We start from the raw sequence: 27986 nt of genomic DNA, 5'->3' as shown, positions 1-27986 counted from the left end.
ATAAGAATTTGTTCTTAACTGACTTGCCTAGTTAAATAAAGGTAAAATAAAAACATATATGGGGGCAAGTTATATACAATTGATCCTCAAAATGTAGTCTTTTTCCATTTGATTTATTAGTCTTTGTCCAAAATGGCACACTATTCACTAGATAGGGCTCTACTCATATGGGCTGTGGTCGACTCTAGTTCATTATTTAGGGAACAGAGTGCCATTTCAGAGTTGCACTAGTGTTTTTATTTATTTATACATATTTTTTTATACATATTAACACACGTAACCTTTTCACAGGGGAGTAAATCGCAGTATACAATGTTGCCCTGTCATCCTAGTAAACCAGTAACCGTAACCACACACCGTATCCGTTATTTGTAAGCAAATTACCCTCTACTTCACCATAAATAGAGAATTACATAAATATACCCTACTTCCAACAGAACTGCAGCGAGAAAAGAGCTTGGAGCATGGAATAAAAAACTGAGCAAACTACGAATAAGAAAAAATGTGGAAAGAGAGGAGAGAAAGAGATTGAATGAGAGGGGGAGAGAGGTAGTCTGGGTAACAGTCTGTTTTGCTATCATTCCACTCCTGTTATGCTTTGGCATACAGTATGACAGAGTACAAGGTGTGGAATATAAGACAAACGGACTGGTACCCAGGCTAGTAGAGAGGGAAGAGAGAAGAGAGGCTGGTGTTGTGGTGAAGGACAGTAGAAAGGTCTGGAATGTCCTGGGGCGGAATTTCCTAACAGGGTGGAGGTCATATGGTTAGGCTGGTGGGTCTCCTGGGATGGGTTTCCTTCCCTTTGTACCCGCAAATACAAATACTCAATTTTGAAGAGCAACAATGGAAGTTGTAGTTCTAGCGAGAATTGTAGTTTAGTAAACAATGTGTAGTGACCAGCAAGGCAGTTAAAAACTTTCTTCAAGTCCATGTTTAGTGTGTACATTCACAGGTACAACCCGTCCTCCCACAGGCTTAGGGTGTGTATGAGAAAGCAGACCGCTGTGCTACTTCTTCTTAGCATTGACACTCTTGCAGACCCAGTTCATTCCGTCCTGAAAGGAAACAGAAAAAATTTAAAGTCACTTCCTGAAGTGAAAACATGAATTGACCCCAACCCCTGTTGTAGATTGATGGGTTAGGGCTGGTGTCTCACCTGTACCCCCTCTCCAGTGAGGGCGGAGCAGGACTGGATCTGCCAGACGCGGTCCCGGATAGTGTGCAGGTTGAGTCCCTCAGCGATCTCAGAAGCTGGGGCAGCTGTCAGCAGGTCTTGCTTGTTGGCAAAGATCAGCACTGGAACCCCACTAAGCTTCTCCTCATCCAACAGCTCAGCCAGCTCCTAGAACACAAACACAAATCAGCATGGGATCCCAATATAAAATATGTATACGTAGAATGTGCACATTACACAGCCCACAAACATCACTGAAGAGAAAGAAAACTCACCTGTCCCGTCTCTTCAAATCTTTTTCTGTCCGCACTGTCGATGACATAAATCTGAAATACGGTAGTATCTCCATTCAAAATGATTAATTACACACTACTGGTGGTGTGTGTATGTGTATACACACACACACACACACACACACACACACACACACACACACACACACACACACACACACACACACACACACACACACACACGTATATATAAATATAAAAGTCATACCTCCGTAAAGGAAGCTATGGTTGAGCCACTCACCAGCACGTCAGTGTTCTCAAAGTAGTTTCTCCAGTAGGGTCTGATCTTCCTCTGTCCCCCGATGTCCCAGACATTCAGCTTAAAACCCTGAGACTGAACACTCTTTATGTTGAAGCCCTGGAGAGAGAGGGGGGGGCTTGGGTTTAGAAGTGTTAGGGCTCTATTTTAACAAACCTAACGCAATGGTAAAACTAAGTGCTTGCAGCAGGGATGGGTTTCGCTGAATAAACAAGCTGTAGGTGTGACGAGGGCTTGGCCACTCAATGGCCAATCAAGGTGTTCCATGGCTTAACACTGGATGAGTTTCTCTCAAGTTCTGTAGGTTATTGACGACTAACATACTCTTTCACGGAATCATGGCTCTCTCCTGATATACCGTCACCGTCCATACAGCCAGCTGTGTTCTCAGTACACCGCGCAGACAGGAATAAAGAACTCTCCGGGATGAAGAAAGGCGGGAGTGAATGTTTCATGATTAACTACTCATGGTGTGATTGTGATAATGCACAGAAACTCAAGTCCTTTTGTTTACATGACCTAGAATACCTCACAATCAAATGGTGACCGTATTACCTCCCAAGGGAATTCTCTTCGGTTATAAATCACAGCCGTGTATATTCCCCCTCAAGCCGATACCACGACGGCCCTCAAGGAACTACCCTGGACTTTGTTCAAACTGGAAACCACATAACTTGAGGCCGCATTTATTGTAGCTGGGGATTTTAACAAAGCAAATTTGAGGAAAACGCTACCGAAGTTCTATTAACAACCTGACTGTAGTACTCGCGCTGCTAAAACACTCGACCACTGCTACTCAGATCATGACTTCATTTTGTTCACCCCATCCTATAGGCAGAAACTCAAACAGGAAGTACCCGTGCTAAGGTCTATTCAACGCTGGTCTGACCAATTGGAATCCAGGCTTCAAGATTGTTTTGATCACACGAACTGGGATATGTTCCTGGTAGCCTCTGAGAATAACATTGACGTATACACTGAAACGGTGACCGAGATCATCAGGAAGTGTATGGCGGATGTTGTTTCCACTGTAACTATTAAAACCTACCCAAATCAGAAACTGTGGACAGATGGCAGCATTCGCACAAAACTGAAAGTGCGAACCACTGCATTTAACCATGGCAAAATGACTGTGAATATGGTTGAATACTAACACTGTAGTTATTCCCTCTGTAAGGCAATCAAAACAGGCAAAACGTCAGTACAGAGACAAAGTGGAGTCGCAATTCAACGGCTCAAACACAAGACGTATATATGGCAGGGTCTACAGACAATCACGGATAACAAAGGGAAAACCAGCCACGTCGCGGACACAGACGTCGTGCTCCCGGACAAGCTAAACACGTTCTTCACACGCTTTGAGGATATCACAGTGCCACCGACGCGGCCCGCTTCTAAGGACTGTGGGCTCTCATTCTCTGTGGCCGACATGATTAAGACATTTAAACGTGTTAACCCTCGCAAGGCTGTCGGCCCAGACGGCATCCCTAGCAGCGTCCTCAGAGCATGCGCAGATCAGCTGGCTGGAGGTAACTGAACTAAATGACTATCGCCCCGTAGCACTCGCTTCCGTCATCATGAAGTGCTTTGAGAGACTAATCATAGATCATATTACCTCTACCTTACATGCTACCCACTTCAATTTGCATACTGCCCAAATAGATCCACAGACCATGCAATCACCATCGTACTGCCTTATCCCATCTGGACAAGCTGAATACCTATGTAAGAATGCTGTTCATTGACTATAGCTCAGCCTTCAACACCATAGTACCCTCCAAGCTCATCATTAAGCTCGGGGCCCTGGGTCTGAACCCCGCCCTGTGCAACTGGGTACTGGACTTCCTGACGGTCTGCCCCTAGGTGGTGAAGGTAGGAAACAACACCTCCGCTTCGCTGATCCTCAACACAGGGGCCCCACAAGGGTGCGCGCTCAGCCCCCTCCTGTACACAACAGTTGTCGTCTACAAACTTGGCGGCGAAAGAAATGGCAGCAGTTTTACGGGTGTCTAACCAAATGTGTTTTTTCCCGCGTTATTTGTAACTTATTTTGTACATAATAATTCTGCCACCGTAACTTACGGCAAAAATGAGCTTCTGGATATCAGGACAGCGATCACTCACCTCGGATTAGACAAATATTTTTTCTTCAGCAAGCAGGAAGCACAGGATATACTGCGAACACCCGACAAGGCCAACATCCCCGTTATTGGCAAGAGAAAGAGACGCAGGTACAGAGGACACATAGCGGGGTGCCTCGTAATGATCCGGAGAAGGCGAGTGAGAAAGCTGCCGTTACCGTCAATATTACTCGCCAACGTACAATCATTGGACAATAAATTATACGAGGTACGATCACGAATATCCTACCAACGAGGCATCAAAAACTAACATCTTATGTTTCACGGAATCGTGGCTGAATGAATGATGACATGGATATTCAGCTAGAAGGATATACGCTGCACCGGCTAGATAGAACAGCACACTCTGGTAAGACGAGGGGGGGCGGTCTGTACATATTTGTAAACAACAGCTGGTGCACGAAATCTAAGGAGATACACTATAGACCACACTATTTTCCAAGAGAGTTTTCATCTATACTTTTTGTGGCTGTTTATTTACCACCACAGACGGACACTGGCACTAAGACCGCAGTCAGTCAGCTGTATAAGGAAGGAGAAGGAGGAAACCGCTCACCCAGAGGTGGGGCTCCTAGCGGCCGGGGACTTTAATGCAGGGAAACTTAAATCAATTTTACCTCATTTCTATCAGCATGTTAAATGCGCAAACAGATTTTATCCTCCTGATTCCTGCTTACAAGCAAAAATTAAAGCTGGAAGCACCAGTGACTCGGTCTATAAAAAAGTGGTCAGATGAAGGAGATGCTAAACTACAGAACTGTTTTGCTATCCCAGACTGGATTATGTTCCGGGATTCTTCCGATTGCATTGATGAGTACACCACATCAGTCACTGGATTCATCAATAAGTGCATCGAGGACGTCGTCCCCACAGTGACTGTACGTACATACCCCAACCAGAAGCCATGGATTACAGGCAACATTCACACTGAGCTAAAGGGTAGAGCTGCCGCTTTCAAGGTGCGGGACACTAACCCGGAAGATTATAAGAAATCCTGCTTTGCCCTCCAACGAACCATCAAACAGGCAAAGCGCCAATACAGGGCTAAGATTGAATCATACTTCACCGGCTCAGACGCACGTCTTATGTGGCAGGGCTTGCAAATTATTACAGACTACAAAAGGGAAGCACAGCCGTGAGATGCACAGTCACACGTGCCTACCAGACGAGCTAAATCACTTCTATGCTCGCTTCGAGGCAAGCAACACTGAGGCATGCATGAGAGCATCAGCTGTTCTGGACGACTTTGTGATCACGCTCTCCGTAGCTGATGTGAGTAAGACCTTTAAATAGGTCAACATTCAGACGGATTACCAGGAAGTGTGCTCCGGGCATGTGCTGACCAACTGGCAGGTGTCTTCACTGACATTTTCAACATGTCCCTGATTGAGTCTGTAATACCAACATGTTTCAACTGACCACCATAGTCCCTGTGCCCAAGAACACTAAAGGCAACCTGCCTAAATGACTACAGACCCGTAGCACTCACGTCCGTAGCCATGAAGTGCTTTGAAAGGCTGGTAATGGCTCACATTAACACCATTATCCCAGAAACCCTAGACCCACTCCAACTTGCATACCGCCCAAACAGATCCACAGATGATGCAATCTCTATTGCACTCCACACTACCCTTTCCCACCTGGACAAAAGGTACCCCTACGTCAGAATTCTATTCATTGATTACAGCGCAGCGTTCAACAACATAGTACCATCAAAGCTCTAAACCAAGCTAAGGATCCTGGGACTAAACGGCTCCCTCTGCAACTGGATCCTGGACTTCCTGACGAGCCGCCCCCAGGTGGTGAAGGTAGGTAGCAAAACATCTGCCACACTGATCCTCAACACTGGAGCCCCTCAGGGGTGCGTGCTCAGTCCCCTCCTGTACTCCCTCTTCACCCACAACTGCGTGGCCAGGCACGACTCCAACAACATCATTAAGTTTGCCGATGACACAACAGTGGTAAGCCTGATCACCAACAATGACGAGACAGCCTATAGGGAGGAGGTCAGAGACCTGGCCGGGTGGTGACAGAATAACAACCTATCCCTCAACGTAACCAAAACTAAGGAGATGATTGTGGACTACAGGAAAAGGAGAACCGAGCACACCCCCATTGTCATCGACGGGGCTGTACAGGAGCAGGTTGAGAGCTTGCTGCTACTCTCTGTTTACCATATATACACACCTTAACTATACAGTCATGTACATACTACCTCAATTAGCCCGACTAACTGGTGCCTGTATATAGCCTCACTACTGTTATTATTCACTGTCTTTTTACTGTTGTTTTTTATTTCCTTAAATTATCTATTGTTCACCTAATACCATTTTTTTTTTACTTAAATGGCACTGTTGGTTACGGTCTGTAAGTAAGCATTTCACTGTAGTATTCGGTGCACGTGACAAAAAAAAGCTTTTATTTGATTTGTAGGCCTGATTACCAACAATGATGAGACAGCCTACAGGAAGGAGGTGAGGGCCCTGGCGGAGTGGTGCCAGGAAAATAACTTCTCCCTCAACGTCAACAAAATGAAGGAGCTGATCGTGGACTTCAGGAAATAGCAGATGGAGCACCCCCGTATCCACATCGACCCGACCGCAGTGGAGAAGGTGAAAAGCTTCCTTGGAGTACACATCACCGACGATCTGAAATGGTCCAACCACACAGACAGTGTGGTGAAGAAGGCGCAACAGCATCTCTTCAACCTCAGGAGGCCGAAGAAATTTAGCTTTGGCCCTAAGACCCTCACGAACTTTTACAGATGCACAATTGATAGCATCCTGTCGGGCTGCATAACCGCCTGGTACGGCAACTGCACTGCCTGCAACCGCAGGGCTCTTCAGAGGGTGGTGCGGTACGCACAACGCATCACCGGGGGCACACTGCCTGCCCTCCAGGACACATACAGCACTCGATATCACAGGAAGGCCAAAAAGATCATCAAGGACATCAACCACCTTAGCCACTGCCTGCTCACCCCGCTACCATCCAGAAGGCGAGGGCAGTACAGGTGCATCAAAGCTGGGACCGAGAGACTGAAAAACTGCTTCTATCTCAAGGCCATTAGTCTGTTAAATAGCCATCTCTAACTGGCTACCACCCGGTTACGTAATTCTGCACCTTAGAGGCTGCTGCCCTATATACATAGACATGGAATCACTGGTCACTTTATTAATGTTTACATACTGCTTTACTCATTTCATGTGTATATACTGTATTCTATTCTACTGTATTTTAGTCAATGGCACTCTGAGATTCGTCCTAATATTTATATATTTCTTTATTCCATTATTTTACTTTAGATGTGTGTGTATTGTTGTGAATTGTTAGATATTACTGCACTGTAGCTAGGAACACAAGCAGTTCGCTACACCCTCAATAACATCTGCTAAATATGTGTATGTGACCAATAAATTTGACTTGATAAATACCAATTCGACTGGGGGCACAGAATATTCTCATCGTAGTCCATTGTGGATAGATAGTACAGTTTGCAGTATTAAATAGCATAGGCTACAGTAACGAGTGATAGCAACAGTAAAAAGTTTTTAAAAAACATCCACTGTTTGCTCAATATGTTGGAGTGCTGACAGGCAACATCTTAATTGGCTTCAACAAGTATTGACCTTTATGCATTGCACTTCTACCGCAAATTTAAAAAAAATACTAGGCTCCCCTAAAGGTGTGTGTTCCTCATTACCTGTGTGGGAGTGATGTGACTGATGTCCTCAGAGGCCAGTTGTTTCAGTAGCGTGGTCTTTCCTCCGTTGTCCAAACCCAACAACAAGATCCGAACCTCCTGATCAGGTGTGCTCTTTAGCTTTCGAAGGATTGACAGCAAACCCTGCAATATATCAAAACACAATCCATTATGGGTTATCCTGAGTCGTGACATGACCAATGGAGGAGCAACAGGAGCATAACGTTACCTGCTATTTGCCAGAAGATTCCGATCCTACCGTTATGATCGTTTACAAGGGTTCGGAACGCAATCATGGTTACATTAAAGGAAAATCCACCCAAAACCAGTAATAACTTTAATTTACAGTGTTAAATAACATTAAAGGAAAATCCACCCAAAACCAGTAATAACTTTAATTTACAGTGTTAAATAACAATGTGAAAACCGCTAACATTCGGCAACGGCAGATATACTTTTGAGGAAATGGGAAAAGTTTCCCACGCTACATCACTGGGCCGTGCGGTGCATTCTGGGCGATTCTGGGACAAGGGACGCTCTCCTTTAGTGAATGGGAAAAAATATTTTTAATAATTGGCTACAAAGAGATCTTTCTATCTTTCTTGGGAGAGTACTTCTGTCCAAGGCAAAGGGACTGTCTCGTTTTGTGTACCCCTCATTATCGTTATGTGAAAATCCAGCTACTTGTAAAGAGATCAATAAGACCTTTCTTGACTTCATCTGGAAAAATAAGTCTCACAAACTAAAAAAATCTGTCCTTTCTAACAAAAGAGCTGAAGGCGGTCTAGAAGTGTTGGATTTTGTTGACATAAATAACACTTTCAAGATAAACTGGTTGAAAAAAATGTTTAATCAATACTGATTCAATATGGTATTTCATTCCAAATAATGTGTTTAATAAATTGGGAGGTCTTCAATTTTTACTGAAATGTAATTATATTCCTGAAAGATTACCTGCTAAATTGGCTAGGTTTCACCAACAACCTTTAATGGCCTGGAAAATATGTTTCCTGCACAATTTTTCCCCACATAAAGCTCTTTTGTGGAATAATTCAGACATAACTGTAAGGAATAAGTCATTGTTACCCAGCTGGCATGAGAGGAATATTGACTTTGTTTTTGATATTTTTCGACAACAAGGGTAATATTCTCACATATGAACAATTTATAAACATTGAAAGAGTTTCCAATACCTTTCAGAGAGTTTATTTTTGTGATCAAAGCCATTCCCGGTGGTCTAACTACACGTATGAAAACGAATCTTAATTTTGGGAATGATCACAAACTTTATCCAGAACTCAGATTGGAAGGCGTGGGCTTACTTGAGAGATCTTGTTGTAATAAATATATAAAAGACAAATTCTTCATTCACAAAACCAATTTACACCGAGGAAAGTTTTTCTGGAACATGCTTATTCCTGACATTATCTGGAAAAATGCATGGTTAAGGCCTTACAAATACTGTATATCAAACAAAGTTAAGAAAGTGAATACAATTGCACTAAAAAAAATGTTTTATTATTATTTTATTTATATTTTTTGTATGTTTGAGTATTTTCTTGTTAATACCTGTGTTTTGTTTTGTTAGACATGTTTGATGTAGCAATGTAAATTGATTTTTGTATTTAAAAAATAAATAAAGAGTGAATGGGAGTCTTGGGGGGCTAGCTTAAAAACCCAACATGGAAAACAATTTTGTCAACAAGAAGCACAACATTACAAATATTTTAGGAGATGTGAGATAATTAACCTGCTATCTGTAATATTTTATAGCTTTGGAATCGTAACATTACGTACTTTCAAAGAAAATAGGCACGTTTCTTGAGAAGGGATTACGTGACGAAAAGTTTAGCAACCGCTTGACGCAGCATGTCAACATCAACGCGATTGGTCGACAGTCTGCTGGGTGGGGCGTTATGTTCCTTAATTAATTAGATTCCTATATCTTTTCTATAATAACTCTAGCAACGGCACCATGCTATGCACCCTAAACTAAACAGGCAGACAAATAAGAAAAATGTTTTAGACGCTCCGTTAAATAAATAAAAAGATCGAGTTAGGAATATCGCAAAAAGATTATCAATGGCTCATTCGAAAGAGGACATCGGCCAATATTGAAATCATTTTCGCGATCTAAAAGTCTTATTAACTTCCAGTATTCCTATTAACTTCAAATGTAGTGAGAGCGACTATCACAGTGCCACGTCAAACCGACCGTATTTCTGCCTGCTTGAATGCCAATAACTCAGATACACAAACTTGAAATGACCCGGGGAATCGATAGAACATCACTCGGAGACGCACAAAAACAATATAACATTCAAAATGGGTGAATCTTTCCTTTAAGACACCATGGAGGTGGCGCAAAATATACAGTACCAGTCAAAAGTTTGTCATTCATTCCAGGATTTTTCTTTATTTTTTACATTGTAGAATAATAGTGAAGACATCAACACGATGAAATAACACATATGGAATCATGTAGTAACTAAAACTTGTTTTAAACAAATCTTAATATACTTTATATTTGAGATTCTTCAAAGTAGCCACCCTTTGCACACTCTTGGCATTCTCTCAACCAGCTTCATGAGGTAGTCACCTGGAATGCATTTCAATGAACAGGTGTGCCTTGTTAAAAGTTCATTTGTGGAATTTCTTTCCTTCTTAATGTGTTTGTGACAAGTTAGGGGGGGTATACAGAAGATAGGGCTATTTGGTAAAACGTCCAAGTTCATATTATGGCAAGAACTGCTCAAATAAGCAAAGAGAAACGAAAGGCCATCATTACTTTAAGGCGTGAAGGTCAGTCAATCAGGAAAATTTCAAGAACTTTGAAACTTTCTTCAAGTGCAGTTGCAAAACCATCAAGCGCTATGATGAAACTGGCTCTCATGAGGACCACCACAGTAAAGGAAGATCCAGAGTTGCTTCTGCTGCAGAGGAGAAGTTCAGTAGACTTAAGCCTCAGAAATTGCAGCCCAAATAAATGCTTCACAGAGTTCAAGTAACAGGCACATCTCAACATCAACTGTTCAGAGGAGACTGCGTGAATCAGGGCTTCATGGTTGAATTGCTGAAAAGAAACCACTACTAAAGGACACCAATAAGAAGAAGAGACTTGCTTGGGCCAAGAAACACGAGCAATGGACATTAGACCGGTGGAAATCTGTCCGTTGGTCTGATGAGTCCAAATTTGAGATTTTTTGGTTCCAACCGCTGTTTTGTGAGAAGCAGAGTAGGTGAACAGATGATCGCCGCATGTGTGGTCCCCACGGTAAAACACGGAGGAGGAGGTGTGATGGTGCTTTGGTGACACTGTTGGTGATTTATTTTGAATTCAAGGCACACTTAACCAGGGAGGCTGTTTTCATGTTATCCAGAGCGTTGGTGACTGTAACTGTGCTGCTGTAACAACTGACACCCACGAAGCGTCGTTACCCATCGCTCCACAAAAGCCGCGGCCCTTGCAGAGCAAGGGGCAACACTACTTCTAGGTTTCAGAGCAAGTGACGTAACTGATTGAAACGCTAGTAGCTCGTACCCGCTAACTAGCTAGCCATTTCACATCCGTTACACTGGCAACAATTTAGTTACGTTTTTTTGCCTATGTTTACTGACACCGGCCATATTCAACCGGTGTTGAGTGTTCGTAAATTCATCAGTTATTCTGCGCTCTGGCACACAGACGAGAGTGCTCTGAAATCGAGTAGATGGCCTGACTGAATTTACGAACGCATCTAAAATGGTTACTTGCATAGTGGAGTATTTTGTTAAGACATGTAGCTAGCTAGCTAGCTCTGCAGGTAGCTAACCAACCAGGTTCAATGTTAGCTAGCTAACATTAGGCTATATCTAGCTAAGCAAATGGCTGTGAGATACAAATAATAAGGTCATACACGTAACGTTAGCTTGCTAGGTAAACAATGAACCAATCACAACTCATGATGTTAGTACCCTACATGAATCTGCAGGTAGCTTAGCTAACCAACCAGGTTCAATGTTAGATAGCTAACATTAGGCTATAGCTAGCCAAGCAAATAGCTCTGAGATACGAATAATATGGTCATACACGTAACGTTAGCTAGCGAGCCAGCCAGCTAATGTTTGCTAGCTAGCTAGATAGACAATTAACCATAATCACAACTCATGACGTTACTATCCTGCATGAATCTACAGGTAGCTAACCAACCAGGTTCAATGTTAGCTAGTTAACATTAGGCTATAGCTAGCCAATGGCTCTTTCTGTCAAAATTAGAAATGTGTCATATCTGAAAATGTAGCTAGCTAGACTATCATTCCTGGTTGGATGCGTCACCGCTCTGATGCCATGGTTGCCCTTAGTTTGAATATGTAATCCTGAGACACGTGTTGTTTTCTCAATCTCCTTAGCTATCATACTCGAAATCCACTGATTTCAAAACTCAGTCCTCCAGAAAGTGGAGAGCAACACTTTTGCAGTTTGAATACACGATACATGAAAAAAAATCCTCGGTAGAAAGGATTACCTAGACATACTCAAATAGACAGAAGTGTGCTATATGGCAGACCAATCCCAAATCATCTCTCGGCATGTCCATCCCACTCGGGGCGGCAGGTAGCCTAGTGGTTAGAGCGTTGGGCAGGTAACCGAAAGGTCGCTAGATCGAATCCCCGAGCTGACAAGGTAAAAATGTGTCCTTCTGCCCATGAACAAGGCAGTTAATCCACTGTTCCTAGGCCGTCATTGTAAATAAGAACTTGTTCTTAACTTCTTATGGCTGCAGGGGCAGTATTGAGTAGCTTGGATGAAAGATACCCAGAGGTGCCCAGAGTAAACTGCCTGCTCCTCAGTCCCAGTTAATAATATATGCATATTATTATTAGTATTGGATAGAAAACACTCTGAAGTTTCTAAAACTGTTTGAATGATGTCTGTGAGTATAACAGAACTCATATGGCAGGCAAAAACCTGAGAAGAAATCCAAACAGGAAGTGGGAAATCTGAGGTTGGTCGATTTTCAACTCATCGCCTATCGAATACACAGTGGGATATGGGTCAGTTTGCACTTCTTACGGCTTCCACTAGATGTCAATAGTCTGTAGAACCTTGTCTGATGCTTCTACTGTGAAGTGGGGCCGAAGGAGACGGGAATGAGTCAGGTCTATCATGACCTGACCATGCGCGTTCACATGAGAGGGAGCTCTGTTCCATCGCACTTCTGAAGACAATGGAATTCTCCGGTTGGAACTTTATTGAAGATTTATGTTAAAAACATCCTAAAGATTGATTCAATACATCGTTTGACATGTTTCTACTGACTGTTACGGAACTTTTTGACATTTCGTCTGCTTTTAGTGAACGCGCTTCCTGACTTTGGATTTGTTTACACGCTAACAAAAATAGCTATTTGGACATAAATGATGGACATTACCGAACAAAACGAAAATTTCTTGTGGAAGTGGGAGTCCTGGGAGTGCATTCCGACGAAGATCAGCAAAGGTAAGTGAAGATTTATAATGCTATTTTTAACTTTTGTTGACTCCACAATTTGGCGGGTAACTGTATGGCTTCCTTTTGTGACTGAACGCTGTTCTCAGATTATGGAATATTGTGCTTTTACCGTAAAGCTTCTTGAAATCTGACACAGCGGTTGCATTTAGAACAAGTGTATCTTTAATTCTATGTAAAACATGTATCTTTCATCAAAGTTTATGATGAGTATTTCTGTTATTTGATGTGGCTCTCTGCAATTTCTCAGGATATTTTGGAAGCATTTCTGAACATGGCACCAATGTAAACTGAGGTTTTTGGATATAAATATGAACTTTATCTAACAAAACATATATGTATTGTGTAACATGAAGTCCTATGAGTGTCATCTGATGAAGATCATCAAAGGATAGTGATTCATTTTATCTCTATATCTGCTTTTTGTGACTCCTGTCTTTGGCTGGAAAAATGGCTGTGTTTTTTCTGTGATTTTGCGGTGACCTAACATAATCGTTTGTGGTGCTTTCGCTGTAAAGCCTATTTGAAATCGGACACTGTGGTGGGATTAACAAGAAGTGTATCTTTAAAATGGTGTGAAATACTTGTATGCTTGAGGAATTTTAATTATGAGATTTCTGTTGTTTGAATTTGGCGCCCTGCACTGTCACTGGCTGTTGTCATATCGATCCCGTTAACGGGATTGCAGCCATAAGATTAACTGACTTTCCTAGTTAAATAAAGGTTTTTATTTTATTATTATAATTTTTTTTTTTAAATCTCAGCCAATTATGGCTAGCGGAAAGGTTGCCGACTTTTTCTGTGCCTAAACCAACTAGGCTCGTAATTTAACAATTTTATTCGTATTTACAGATGGCATGCAAGGTTGTTATTAAGGCACATGAAAGTTCACATGTTCGAGAAGGCATTTCTGCCAAAAAACGTATTTTGATAAAAAAATATATATGTTCAAACGGCTCTTCTGTGAAGTAGTGACAAGCGGCATACGCCTAGTTTCCTCAAACGGGTTTTTGGGTTACTACATGATTCCATATGTGTTATTTCATAGTTTTGATGTCGTCACTATTATTCTATAATGTAGAAAATAGTAAAAATAAAGAAAAACCTTTGAATGGGTAGGTGTGTCCAAACTTTTGACTGGTACTGTATGTGTTGGAAAACATACCTCAATGGGATATGCCATTGTACGGCAAATGTTACCTTTATCCACACCGATACATTGAGAAGATTGAAATACTGCTAGTTTTCGTAAAACTGCGCTTTTCGTGCTCATGCAAGCTACTTGCATCCCTCCACAACAGGCTGAACAGATGCCTGCGACTCGAGAGGATGCGCAGAGGATAGGGCTGGGAGGTATACCGTATTTTACTACATACCGGTATTGATGCACGGACCGGTTTGGGTTTTTTGCTTGACCACGAGACACTTTCGTTCAGTCTGCATGGTCAATGCAGCACATACAACAATGCTGTTTCCAATTTGATCTTAATATAAATCCACAAGCGTTCTATAATTCAAATATTAGTTTGTGTTTCTTACATCTACAAACAGCTAGTTTGTATTTTCTAAGCAAGTTAAGCTAAATCGTGTTAGCCACTAATGCTAATCACTAGTTAGCTGGCTAGCTAATAAAAGTACTGAGTCTGAGCAAACGTAGCTAGCTAATACAGCTTGATACCAGTGCTGGTGGAGGCCTAAATCAGCATGTTGTTTGTGCAACAGTATCTTCTAAATCAAAGAGGAATAGGCGAAGCATGAATATGTTGGCTATATGAATAAAGATTTAATGTAGCCAAAGATTAGTGATGGGTCGTTCGCGAACTTGTAGGTGAATATTGGGAGCCGGCTCGCATATCAGAAGAGCCGAATCTATTTATATATACATAAAAATAAAAACAAGATATGAATAATCAAAATATTTAAATGAATAGAATTAACTCATTCAAAGAACAAAAAATTTAAAATAATATAGGCCTAAATGCTCAAGCGCACACACATTCGTTCTGACTGTCTACTCAGACTAACAGCCCCACCTGTTGCTCCTGTCAATCAGACACGCAGTGTCAACCAATGAACCAAAGATGCGTGAGGGAGGGCCGAGCCAACTCACTCACAGTCACACACTTAGCAGCCGAGGAGAGAGAGGAAGGACAGCTGTGAAAACAACAGCTGGAAAATGAGTCGGAAGCACAGTAGCATTTGGATGCATTTTAATAATGTAGACAATGTTAGAGCACAGTGTAGAATTTGCCAAAACAAAATCTCATATAAAGCCGGTTCTACGCACAACCTACACCGGCATATGCGAACTGTGCACCCAACTGTGAAGCTAGCTGTAGTGGCGCTTCGAGAAACTAGCGGGCCTGCTAGTGATAGTGGTGGAGCCAGCACCTCCACACGTGACGATGTATCCACTCAGTCAAGTAGGCCTACTCCGCGACCCACAGCTACGCAGTATTCTATCGACCAGTTTATGACAAAGTCTATGTCTGTAGCAAAACAAGGCCAAATTGATATTGCATTGGCTAAAATGATTGTCACAGCTTTCCAGCCATTTTCGATCGTGGAGGACAGAGTTTTAGAAATTATAGCAATAGTCTAAATCCAATGTACACAATTCCAAGCAGGAAAACCCTTTCAAAATCACTTATTCCACAACTGTACGAGAGCACACAGGCTTCAGTGTGGGAAAGAGTCCAAAAAAGCTACTGCAGTTTGCCTTACCACTGACTGCTGGACATCAAGGGTAACCACTTCTTACATGTCGGTTACATGTCACTTCATTGAAGATTTTTTGATGTCTAGCTGTCTTCTGGACTGCTTTGAGTTCAGCTACAGATACACCTCAGAGAACTTGGCAGAGGAACTGTTGAGAGTGCCAGAGAATGGCAAGTAGATGGAAAAGTGGTCTGTTGTGTTAAGCGACAATGCAACTAACATAACCAAAGCCATGAAAATGTTCAAATGGACCCATCATCCATGTCTTGCCCACATAATCAACCTGATTGTAAGAGATGCTCTGAAGGTGATGAAGCCCACTGTGGACAAAGTGAAAGCAGCTGTAGAATACTTCCTAAAGTCTACACAATGCCAGATGGGGATGCCTGAGCTGAGGCCTAGACTGCACTACTAGGTGGAATTCAACATTTTATATGTTGAAGCGGTTTCTTGAGTCAAAGGATGCCATCATCTCTACCCTGGCCATTGTCAATGCACCTGTTGATGCTCTGACCCAAGAGGAATGGGAGGTGGTGGAGGAGGTGTTCAGAGTCCTGGAACCCTTTGAGCAGGTCACTGTGGAGATCAGTGGAGAGAGGTACAATAAGTAGTTATTACTACATCATTATTTAATCCAGTATTATATATGTATATGAGCAGTAGATGAGAATGTAATATCAGTAGATAAAACATGAACCTGAACTAATAAGTTACTGTTCTCTCTTTTCAGCTATGTGACAGCCTCAAAAATGATACTCCTGTGTAAGGGTCTGCAGCAAATCACAGCCAGCCGCCAGAGAGAAGCAAATGTAACCACAGGACATGTGACAGAGTTTATGGACACCCTATGTTCATCAATGGACAGAAAGTTCCACAGAATGGAATATAATCACGTGCTATCAGAAACCGCTGCACTTGACCCCAGGTTTAAGAAGTTAGTGATGCCAGAGCGATTGATGAGGCTCTTCAAAGAATAACCTCAGCAGCAGGGAGGGACAGCCCCAGCAGTCAGCTGGCTCAGGCACCAGGGCAACAGGAAGAAGAGGGATCAGATGGAGCAGAAGCACCAGCAGTAGTGCCACAAACGTCTGCTGTTTGGATGCTGTTTGACGAGAGAGCAACTGGGGATGCAGCACGAAGGAATCCCTCAGCAGATGCCATAATGGAGGTCCGATCCTATATGGAGGAGCCCCTCCAAAGATCTGCAGATCCTCTGAGCTGGTGGAAGAACAAGGCCTCTGTCTACCCACGGCTTACTAAAGTCATGACAGGGAGACTCAGCATAGTGGCCACATTCGTTCCCTCAGAGGTTCTTCTCGAAAACGGGACAAATAATTACTGAGAAAAGAAACCGCATCAGCCCCTCGAACGTGAGGCAGCTTGCATTTCTGAATGCAAATCTCTCATAAAAGCAAATTATGGTGCTGCTGGTTATAACGGGCGGCAGGTAGCCTAGTGGTTAGAGCGTTGGACTTGTAACCAAAAGGTTGCAAGATCAAATCCCTGAGCTGACAAGGTAAAAATCTGTCGTTCTGCCCCTGAACAAGGCAGTTAACCCAGGCCGCCATTGAAAATAAGAATTTGTTCTTAACTGACTTGCCTAGTTAAATAAAGGTAGAATAAAAAAAATATGGAAATAAAGGAGAGAAAAGAGGGACCAGTTTTGCACATTGTTATTTATTTTTCTTTGATATGGAACAATATTCTATTATTATGTTGTTCAGATTGTATTAGTTTTGAATTGTTACATTTATATGCACTTTGTTTATATAGATTAAAAAAGTTATACTTTAGAGGTCGACCGATTAATGGGCATGGCTGATTAATTAGGGCCGATTTTCAAGTTTTCATAACAATCGGTAATCTGCATTTTTGGACGCCGATTACATTGCACTCCACGAGGAGACTGCATGACAGGCTGACCACCTGTTACGCGAGTGCAGCAAGGAGCCAAGGTAAGTTGCTAGCTAGCATTAAACTTATATTATAAAAAACAATCAATCTTAACATAATCACTAGTTAACTACACATGGTTGATGACATTACTAGTTTAACTAGCATGTCCTGCGTTGCAAATAATCAATGCGGTGCCTGTTAATTTATCATCGAATCACCGCCTACTTCGCCAAACGGGTGAAGCTCATTCGCAAAAAAAAGCACTGTCGTTGCACCCATCATCAATGCCTTTCTTAAAATCAATACACAAGTATATATTTTTTTAAACCTGCATATTTAGTTAAAAGAAATTCATGTTAGCAGGCAATATTAAATAGGGAAATTGTGCCACTTCTCTTGCATTCTGTGCAAGCAGAGTCAGGGTATATGCAGCAGTTTGGGCCACCTGGCTCGTTGAGAACTGTTTGAAGACCATTTCTTCCTAACAAAGACCGTAATTAATTTGCCAGAATTTTACATAATTATGACATAACATTGAAGGTTGCGCAATGTAACAGCAATATTTAGACTTATGGATGCCACCCATTTGATAAAATACGTAACGGTTCCGTATTTCACTGAAAGAATAAACATTTTGTTTTCAAAATGATAGTTTCCGGATTTGACCATATTCATGACCTAAGGCTTGTATTCCTGTGTGTTTATTATTTTATAATTAAGTCTATGATTTGATATTTGATAGAGCAGTCTGAGCGGTGGTAGGCAGCAGCAGGCTCGTAAGCATTCATTCAAACAGCACTTTCCTGTGTTTGCCAGCAGCTCTTCGCAATGCTTGAAGCACAGTGGTGTTTATGACTTCAAGCCTATCAACTCCCGAGATTAGGCTGGCAATACTATAGTGCCTATAAGAACATCCAATAGTCAAAGGTATATGAAATGCAAATGGTATAGAGAGAAATAGTCCTATAATTCCTATAATAACTACAACCTAAAACTTAACTGGGAATATTGAAGACTCATGTTAAAAGGAACAACAAGCTTTCATATGTTCTCATGTTCTGAGCAAGGAACTTAAACTTTAGCTTTTTTACATGGCACATATTGCACTTTTACTTTCTACTCCAACACTGTTTTTGCATTATTTAAACCAAATTGAACATGTTTCATTATTTATTTGAGACCAAATTGATTTTTATTGATGTACTATATTAAGTTAAAATAAGAGTGTTCATTCAGTATTATTGTAATTGTTACAAATATATATAAATAAAATCGGCCAATTAATTGATATCAGCTTTTTTTTGGTCCTTCAATAGTCGGTATCGGCGTTAAAATCATAATCGGTCAACCTCTACTTTAAATGCACATGTGTAATAGAATCCTTTTTTAGATTTATTTCAATTTGTGGGATGCTGCCGTTTTGCAAATTGTTATTTATTTTTCTTTGATATGGTGCAATATTCTATTATGCTGTCCCGATTGTATTCATTTTGAATGGTTAGATTTAGATGTACTTTGTTTATATACATTAAAAAGTTATACTTTAAATGCAAATGTTTAATAGCATTCTTTTTCATAACAAACCAATGCATTTTTAAATACATTGTGGTTAAGGTATAGTATGATTTCATTTAATAATTTAATTATACAATTGTTTTAACACCAATCAGTCAAATTATCGCAAACTGTTTGACTTGAAAAAATACAAAACATATTTTATTTAAAGAGCCGTTTGTGAGCCAAAAGAGCCGGTTCTTTTTGGTGAGCTGAGCCGAACGAGCCGGCTCACTGAAAAGAGCCGGAATGCCCATCACTACCAAAGATTATAGGGTCGCCTAGGAAACACGTTACATCCCTTTGGTTCCTACCCTGTTACAATTACTCGTCCATGGCATTTTCATTCGTTGTCATGTAAAACAACACTGTATTCAAAGTGCTCACTATTATTTATATTCTAAATATAGAATTACAATAAACACTGTATTTCCACGATTCCAAAAGTTCACCCAAGTGTTTATCTAAATCGCAATTACAACGTTTGGTTAAAAATAAAGTCTAGTATTTTTCCCCATATCGTGGCAGTGTGGAAATGATCTCAAATAAGTGCAGGAAATGCAAGAATTTATGGAAATGCAGGAAAATTATTTTAGGTTGAAGTTGAATTGAACAGTATAAAACAATCTGAATGGAGAAAGACCCATTGAAATAATTTTGAATATATGTGTTGCCACCCTAGGGTCACGCACTACTCATACAGCAAATGTAGAACTTGTATTAATCAAAAACATAAAATACCGTCAAATTTGAAAAATACCATGATATGATATTTTGGCCATGTTGCCCAGCCCTAAGAGGATACATAAAATAGAGCACTATTCTCGAAATAATGACGCTCTCTTCAGGATGACACGGTGGTTTCAAAGAGTGAAAGTGTTCTGAAGCGACTGAACTAGCTAACTAATTATGTAGCTAGCAACAGTTTGAATTGAGTTTACCTCGCTAGTTAGCTATACTACTAGGCTGCACATCTCATAATAATGCTAGCTAAACCAATAGAGCAACAAGACAGCTGGCGCAGCAGTCACCTTTTCCAACATCTTAATTTTTCACCAATTTATGAAGGGTACAGTGGCAGTAATTTGAAGAGGAAAAAATGCAATAGTAGTGTTTATTATGCATTTATTCGGTTCAATCTACATTATCATAGCAACGTATCACAGTAAATTTAACTCACCATATTGTTGCTTTAGCTAGCGGTCTATCTTCCCAAGACGCTGCCTAGGTTACTAGGGCGTGATGACGTTTTACACAAACTCATACGTAAAGCAAATGAACTTATCGTTACAATTAGCCACTTTCGCTAATATCAAAATCTCTGTGAACAAAACATTCCTCACTTCAGAAATACACTATGTACTAGCGGAAGCATAAATACCAACACTTTGTATTTATCTATATTTTTTATTTATCATTGTGAGGTCGCTTTAGCCATAATTATGTATTTTGCCTTTGCTTTAGAATTACAAAGGTAAAGATCTACTGCACGCAGAGTTAAAAGATGAGATGACTGAAAGTCCATATGAGTATTAATTTAAAAAAATATATATTTATTTCTGGAGACCGACGTTCGGAAAGGGAGCTGCCCCAGGCTGTGATTGGAGGAAGCGGTGCCACGTGCACCCTCCCCTACTACACCAACTGCTGAGATCTTGACTTGAAACATTGAGCAAGTTACATTGTATTATCTTGCAGTCCAGCGCTGAAAGGTAACGTATGTTTCTTCAGCTACTTTGTTGCAGATATTGATACAGTTAGTGTTTTTGTTGCCAGCTATCTCTTCTCTCATTTCTGGACAAAGCTGCTAGCATGCTTCGCAAAATGCGGGTAACATGTCAGGCAAGTTGCATCATTCTGAATGATAGCTTTACGGTGATTTCAAGAATGTCACACAATTTTTTATTTTTTTATTTTATTTAACTAGGCATGTCAATATGATGGGCCAATGCATAATGATGAGTGCAGCTGTTCTAGACTTGCAGAGGCACAGGATGGATGTCAACAATTAATCTAGTTTCTCGACAGTCTTGCACAATTGCTTTGAATCTAGCTAGCTAAAGTTACTTGTTTACTGCTGCAGTTAATTGCACATCGACATGTCTTTACTAAAGCCTTTTTAGGTTATTAGTTCTCTCATGGTTAACTACACAGACTCGGAGAATCTAATTTATCTTTGCTTCTTCTCCTCATTTCCTTTCCTTTATTTGCACCGGTTCTGAAGAACAGGTTTCGCTTGCATGTCAACCCATCCACATTGCTCCCATAGACCTTAAAACCAGTAGCTAGTGTTAGCGTTTACGTCATCCACGTAATCCTAAAAACATCTCCTGATGGTGCATGAAGCCGGAAGTATTTGAAATTGAAGCATGCCGCGTTCAAAAATCTCTGACTTACGGACGTTCAAGACATCTGGGAACTCGAAAAAAGATTTTCGAGTTGTTCTGAATGCGGCATTTGAGTAGAGAAACCAGCCTAAGTCATGTCACGATTCCAAAGCTATACGATATTACTAGAACAATTTAACTATCTCGGAAAAGATTTGTAATGTTGTACTTCTTGTTAACGAAATGCATGCTAATGGTTCTTTTTTGACCTAGAGCTCAATTCACTCATTGAAGGAGCGCGCTCCTTATCCCAGAATGCACCGCGGGGCACATTAACAAGGCGTGGGGGTTAATAAGATTCTAATGGAGTTTCCCATCTACTCAAAAGTATCTCTGGCTGAATGGCACCAGCAAAGGATTATGGTCGACATAGTTGTTTTCATCCTGCCTGAGAGTCAACCAGAGCCTCTAGACTGCGGCCCATGGTTGGTCTGTCAGCACGTGGTCCTGTGTGACAACAAATGTAGTAGTCAGAATTGATCACTATTTAATGAAATATCTCAATTTGTAGATACATTTCCAAGAATTCACAGTGGGGATCGAACATGATCATATTAAACAGATTTTAGAGCCCCAAAAAGTTGTGAAATGTGACAATCGTAAATTACATAGGGCAGATCAGGGCTTTTGGACCGCTATGTTGCTACGCATTAGCCAACCAGTAGAGCTTGTGACTTCACCCTCCAGACCGGACACTTGGGGGCCAACTGTCCAGCCACACCCACAAACATTTATTTTCTGCGATCATATAGCAGCGTAAGAATTCAGTTTGAGTCGTCAAGCAAAGGTTTCACACCCTGTGTTTTCAGATCATTGCAGATGAAGGAGAGGAGAGGGGCCACTAGAGTATTGAGATGCAGCCGTTGATGATTGAAGTCCAGTCTAACTAGCCCGCCCTGGGGGAAATATATACCTGTGGTTGATAATATCCTTACTTTATTCTCAACCTCATCACATCACACGCTTTCAGGCTTCTCTTCAACTCTGACCCCCTTGTTATTAATTCACATCTTCCTCCCAGTCCTCTCTCTCCCTCGGCCCTTACTCTCTATTTTTCTTCACACCATTCATACAAAACGTTTGTTCATTAATTCATGTTTATTCATCCATTGACTTGGTCAGTGATATAGTGATATGTCGCTGTACTGAGATGCTGGGCTTGGTCTGGGTTCATTCCTGCTCCTTGTGCAGCTACAGCAGAGAGTGTGCATGACCCTGCTGTTCAAACAAACAGCTCTGACCAGCTCTGGATCCAGCCTGCTTCTAGCCTGGCTGTCCTGGGCGCATTTCAATACTCTCTAGAATGGCCTCCTTTCCCTCCTCGCCTAGTCTTTTTGCATGCACTGCTCTGATCTAAAAACCTTAGAGGTTATACTTTAATATGGAGATCTGTTTGAACTTATCCATTTTTTTTTTTTTTTTACATCAATACAGATGAAAGAAAGGAGACAAGTAGAGGAGCCCACTTAGACTATTGAGATTAACCCTGGTTAACATACTGTTTTTTTGCTGCTGCAGATGCTACGCACTCTCTCTGGCTGTTTGAAATGGGTAGGAAGGAAATGCTCTGATGCAGACAATGCCACACTGTGACCCCAGATGAACTTTGAGGGAACTTTGGAAGGGTGGTTTATCAATTAAACTGATTCTGTTACTCAGTCTCCTGTGAGAGAATAAACTCTGGTTAGTTGTTTGCTGAGTGAGAGAGAGACACACAGACACCGCAGGAACCACAGGGAGGGCTGCCCCAAGGCTGGGTTCAACAGTTATAGCTCTCTGCTCTGAGCAGGTCTGATTGGTTAGAAAGTAGTTTACCCAGAGAACCCTGGGAGGATAGATTTTATTTTTTACAAAGGATACTGAGGATGCAAGTTATATGATACTGTAATAATATACTGTATGTGGTCCCTAGATTAGTCCTACACTTTTTTAAGCTTACACTAAAGTCAAGGCTATTCTAACAACTGAAAACAGAAAGACTCATGTGTTTCTGTCTTTATAGAGGCAGACTGGAAGGGCTGAGTGGACCAGGTTGGTACAGGACCAAGAAGCCAAACATTGACTGCAGGCTCGACTCGGTTTGGGACGGGCGAGGTGGTTTGGAGACCATATTTGTGACTTTAGACCTAGGTTGTGAGGTGGAGGGTCGCGATGGCAGTGAGTGGGTTTGACATTGACGTGCCACGGTGGGATCAGTCCAAGTTTATGGGAAGATTGAAGCACTTTGCCAACATCACAGACTGGAGGACAGCACTACTGCCGGACTCACGACTGGATGAGGCTAAAGCGCTGGTGGATAGCTGCAGGTAACGCACACAGACACCACGAGGTTAGAGCATTTGACCAGTAACCCAAAGGTTACTGGTTCGAATCCCAGAGCCGACAAGTAGAAACATCTGTTGTTTGTGCCCTTGAGCAAGGCACTTAACCCTATTTGCTCCAGGGACGCTGGTAAAATGCTGGACCCTGGCTCTGACCAAAACTCTCTGCTGGTGTCTCAGGTGGAGTTGGGATATGCTAAAAAAAACTATTTCAAATACACACTTGTACATGTGTCTAATAGGACAAATATAATTAAGCACCCACCAAATTATATTATTATTATGCCACTGAAGTTGTAATTCCAGTATGTCTACAGTTTTTGTTCCCTGTGATGAGAATTTGGGTTCTGTGTGGTTCTCCTGTTCTAGAGCGGGGTCCGTTCCCCCCGGCACCACAGAGGAACAGCTGCACTACGCCAAGAAGCTCTATGACTCTGCCTTTCACCCTGACACTGGCGATCGCATGAACCTGATTGGTCGAATGTCCTTCCAGGTGCCCGGAGGGATGGCCATAACGGGTGGTATGCTACAGTTTTACAGGTACACACACACACAGATTTGACAACAACAGATCTTTAGGTTAGCCAACCATAGGTGAGTTTGGAGCGATGACTTCTAATCCTACATTTATATTCCTCTTTCCATCATTTTCTCGTTCTCTTTCTCTCTAGGACAGTCCCTGCTGTAGTGTTCTGGCAGTGGGTGAATCAGTCGTTTAATGCTCTGGTCAACTACACCAACAGAAATGCTGCTTCCCCCATCACACCCAAGTACCCTGCAGACCACACACACCCACACACTGCTGTGGTGAATGTATTGCAATGTACAGGGAGAATATTAAGAGCTATTTAAATGTCTTAAACTCAATCTATTTTCTCTACCTCTTCAGTCAAATCGGAGTAGCCTATTTAACAGCAACTAGCACTGCTCTAGCCACTGCTGTGGGACTCAACTTCTACACAAAGGTACAGTTCAAAGAACACAACACACAGACTGGTTTGATTGATTACATGTTCAACTTCCCCTTACCGTCTTGTCTCCGCCCTCCTCTGTAGAGAGCCCCTCCGCTGGTGGCGCGCTGGGTTCCGTTTGCAGCTGTGGCGTCCGCTAACTGTGTCAATATCCCAATGATGAGGCAACAGTGAGTACATACTCAATTGAAGTCACTTGAGTATTAGCATCTATTCTGATAGTGTATTGGCATCCCCCATGAAGACAACATTGAGTTGTTGACCTTCTCTTTTCTCAGGGAGCTCCTGAATGGCATAGCTGTAACAGATGAGAATGGAAACAAACTTGGCCATTCCAAGGTAGCAGCACTGGGAATGTCTGGATAATTAAATATTCTACTAAATATCCTATTTCTGACTGTTACACGAGCAGAAAAATTACGTTGTACCTACTCCGCCGTTCCCACATTTTCTTTCTTTCCAGAAAGCAGCTGTGAAGGGCATCACCCAGGTGGTCATTTCCCGGATTACCATGGCAGCACCGGGCATGAGTACGTTTCAAAGGTTTAAGGAGGAGGGGAGCTATAGAGTTTGAGCTCAGTCCTAGCTCCATAGACAATGGAAAGTGGAGCTGTGTTGGAGTGTGACCCTGTTGCTCCCTTCAATTACTTATTCCTCTCCTCTTGTTTCCACCTGCCACCCTCTACTTTATCACTTTTTTTCTCCCTTTCCCCCTCTCTTCTCCTAGTCATTCTCCCCGTCATCATGCAGAGACTTGAGAAATTCAAGTTTATGCAGGTGGGCCTTTTATTGAAATACACCAAATACTGCTACTAGACATGCATAGGCTAGCTAGCTACAAAGTTATTGAATAAGCATTCCTAGTTACAGTGCTATTGACTAAATATCCACAGTTACGTTGTTCTTGACTAAACATGCTGACAGTGTAGATTCTGTTGCATTGCAGTTTATTGCTAACAAGCTCTGTCTTTCGGTTAACAGAGGATCACCTTCTTCCACGGACCTTTACAAGTCATGATGGTGGGAGCGTTGTAAGTAGGACTGTTTTAGGAGGTTGCACCAGGAAGATTTGTTTGGTTCAGGGTTTTTTGGGAGGGCCTGGTCAAAAGTAGTGTACTATGTAGGGAATAGGGTACCCTTTGGGATGCAATGTACATGTCTCAGTAGGCACAGTCACCTAACTATGTCTGTTTTGCAGCCTGGTCTTCATGGTCCCTGCAGCCTGCTCCCTGTTCCCTCAGCAATGGTAAGTAGCCTGTCGACTGGGCAGCATTCAGTTTTGCGCCTTCATGATGTTAGTAGCTGTTTTAGTATTAGGCTCTCCCTTGGTTTAGGTCTCACTCTTCCTCTCCCTTTCTTTCAGCTCCATGGCTGTGTCTAAGCTGGAGCCAGAGCTAAGGGAGTCCATCTTGTGTCGTTATGGGGACAGTGTACAGTACGTCTACTTCAACAAGGGCCTATGAACACACGCACACCTGCCTTCTTAATCACTGTCCAATCAGGGAGAGCATCTGAATGTTTTTATAAATGAGCCAATCAGCATCTTCGGTTCATAGGATAAATAGCTTTCACCTTGTTTGTCTTTGTCTTTATTTTCAAAGCATCTTTGTTATTCTAGGAGAGATGTTCTTAAAGAGTTCAAATGTGTGTTTGAATTCTCTTTTTGTACCACTAACCACCTTTTAATGCGAGTAAAGTACATGTTGGATAAAAAAAATGTCATGAGGCCTGATGGAAACAGCAAATTTGTCTGTAAACTTTCGAAATGTTGACAAAACAAAATACACTTGACAAGGTGGGATCTTTTTTGTGCCTGTAAAATTAATTCTGTGAGAAATGGTGGTGGAAACACTTATGTATAAATATTGATAATAACCATCATATTGAAGTAAACTTGATATGTTGTGTGGTCCTCCCACTATGACTCAGAAAAGCATACAGTTTATTAGGTTACAGAGGAAATAAGTTGTGAGTAACTGATGAAAGTGCACGGTGAGGAGCTTGATGCACCTTTCCACTAAATATCGAGGATCTTATTCTGGTGCCATGATCGATGCTTGGCTGCCGTTTGACAAATATAAATATACTGAACCAAAATATAAATGCAACATGCAACAATTTCAATGATTTTACTGAGTTACAGTTCATATGAGGAAATCAGTCAATTTAAATATATAAATTAGGCCCTAATCTATGGATTTCACATGACTGGGCAGGGGCGCAGCCACGGGTGGACCTGGGAGGGCATAGGACCACCCACTTGTGAGCCAGGCCCATCCACAGGGGAGCCAAGCACAGACAATCAGAATTAGTTTTTCCCCACAAAAGTGCTTTATTACAGACAGAAATACTCAACTATTTTTTTGTTGACAAAAACAGTATAGTTGAAAATGCAATGGAAACCCATTTAACTTTTATTTTTTATTCAGTCCATTGGAATTTAACTGCAAAAGTTATTTTATATGCACTATGTCATCATGCACAGCCTTTTATCCGCAACAAGTCAATTTGATGAAAACATATCTCTAGTGGGAAATAAGCTTTTTTTAATGCAGTTTTTAGAATATTCGCTTGAAAATCTGTCGCCAATTGAATGGAAACCTAGCTACTATCTCAATGTTAATGTGCTACAGTGTATAATTCAAGTGATGCTATTCATCATGTACAGGTTGTACTGTCTGAATATCTCCAATCACACATTCCATAACTGGCTGGAAGGACAATGACTTCCTATTTCCTATATAGTCCACTATTATTGACCCGAATTAGAGCACTATATAGCGAAATAGGGTGCCATTTGAGAAGCAGCCTGTGTTAGTGACTCTTGACCTTGGATTCAAATATGACCAACTGTGTGTACACATCTCAGTGTTGGGCGCAAATAAAGAGTAGTGTATTACTCAAACAATGTAATGCCATATCAGGAATAGATCATTACTTAAGCCGTCATGCAGGTGTTCTATAGAATGTTCTTAGGTTTTGCCCTCGGCTCTAGTCATAAGTGTTCTGAGTCTATGGTTCCACAGTTTTTAGTGTTCTAGAAGGTTTGTGTTCACATGCTCAGAAGTGACGCAATTG

At 41.6% G+C, this 27986-nt stretch overlaps 2 protein-coding genes across 3 annotated transcripts; one reads left to right on the top strand and one right to left on the bottom strand.

Moving 5' to 3' along the window:
* Nucleotides 1-97: 97 nt before the first annotated feature.
* LOC139571161 (ADP-ribosylation factor-like protein 3) lies at nucleotides 98-20531 on the bottom strand. Its single transcript, XM_071393766.1, has 6 exons — nucleotides 20410-20531; nucleotides 7574-7717; nucleotides 1712-1828; nucleotides 1453-1503; nucleotides 1160-1345; nucleotides 98-1058 (listed from the first exon to the last, which is right to left on the bottom strand). Exons 1-6 carry the CDS (start codon nucleotides 20410-20412, stop codon nucleotides 1011-1013), a joined length of 549 nt encoding a protein of 182 aa, XP_071249867.1. The 5' UTR covers nucleotides 20413-20531; the 3' UTR covers nucleotides 98-1010.
* Nucleotides 20532-20608: 77 nt separating this feature from the next.
* Nucleotides 20609-26709, top strand: sfxn2 (sideroflexin 2). 2 transcript variants are annotated; one of them, XM_071393764.1, is made up of 12 exons: nucleotides 20609-20941; nucleotides 23619-23922; nucleotides 24307-24477; nucleotides 24609-24707; nucleotides 24827-24902; nucleotides 24993-25078; nucleotides 25187-25247; nucleotides 25372-25438; nucleotides 25636-25685; nucleotides 25890-25939; nucleotides 26107-26154; nucleotides 26272-26709. In XM_071393764.1, the coding sequence occupies exons 2-12, from the start codon at nucleotides 23768-23770 to the stop codon at nucleotides 26369-26371; spliced, it is 963 nt and encodes a 320-aa protein (XP_071249865.1). In that variant the 5' UTR covers nucleotides 20609-20941; nucleotides 23619-23767; the 3' UTR covers nucleotides 26372-26709. The 2 variants fall into 2 exon arrangements, with proteins under 2 accessions (XP_071249865.1, XP_071249866.1); XM_071393765.1 differs by lacking the exon at nucleotides 25636-25685 and having other exon boundaries at nucleotides 20804-20941.
* Nucleotides 26710-27986: the final 1277 nt, after the last annotated feature.

Source organism: Salvelinus alpinus, chromosome 3 (assembly GCF_045679555.1).
Source record: "Salvelinus alpinus chromosome 3, SLU_Salpinus.1, whole genome shotgun sequence".
Lineage (NCBI taxonomy): Eukaryota > Metazoa > Chordata > Actinopteri > Salmoniformes > Salmonidae > Salvelinus > Salvelinus alpinus.
This window is presented reverse-complemented; position numbering and strand designations above follow the sequence as displayed.

Bases quoted from the DNA above. Each gene is read 5' to 3' on its own strand.
- LOC139571161 (XM_071393766.1), bottom strand. The intron at 1,829-7,573 runs GTAATGAGGAAC...CTCTCTCTCCAG, and splicing joins GTCACATCACTCCCACACAG to GGCTTCAACATAAAGAGTGT. The intron at 1,504-1,711 runs GTGAGTGGCTCA...ACCGTATTTCAG, and splicing joins TTGAGAACACTGACGTGCTG to ATTTATGTCATCGACAGTGC.
- sfxn2 (XM_071393764.1), top strand. From the start codon at position 23,768: ATGGCAGTGAGTGGGTTTGACATTGACGTGCCACGGTGGGATCAGTCC. The intron at 23,923-24,306 runs GTAACGCACACA...CTCCTGTTCTAG, and splicing joins GCGCTGGTGGATAGCTGCAG to AGCGGGGTCCGTTCCCCCCG. The intron at 24,708-24,826 runs GTACCCTGCAGA...CTACCTCTTCAG, and splicing joins GCTTCCCCCATCACACCCAA to TCAAATCGGAGTAGCCTATT.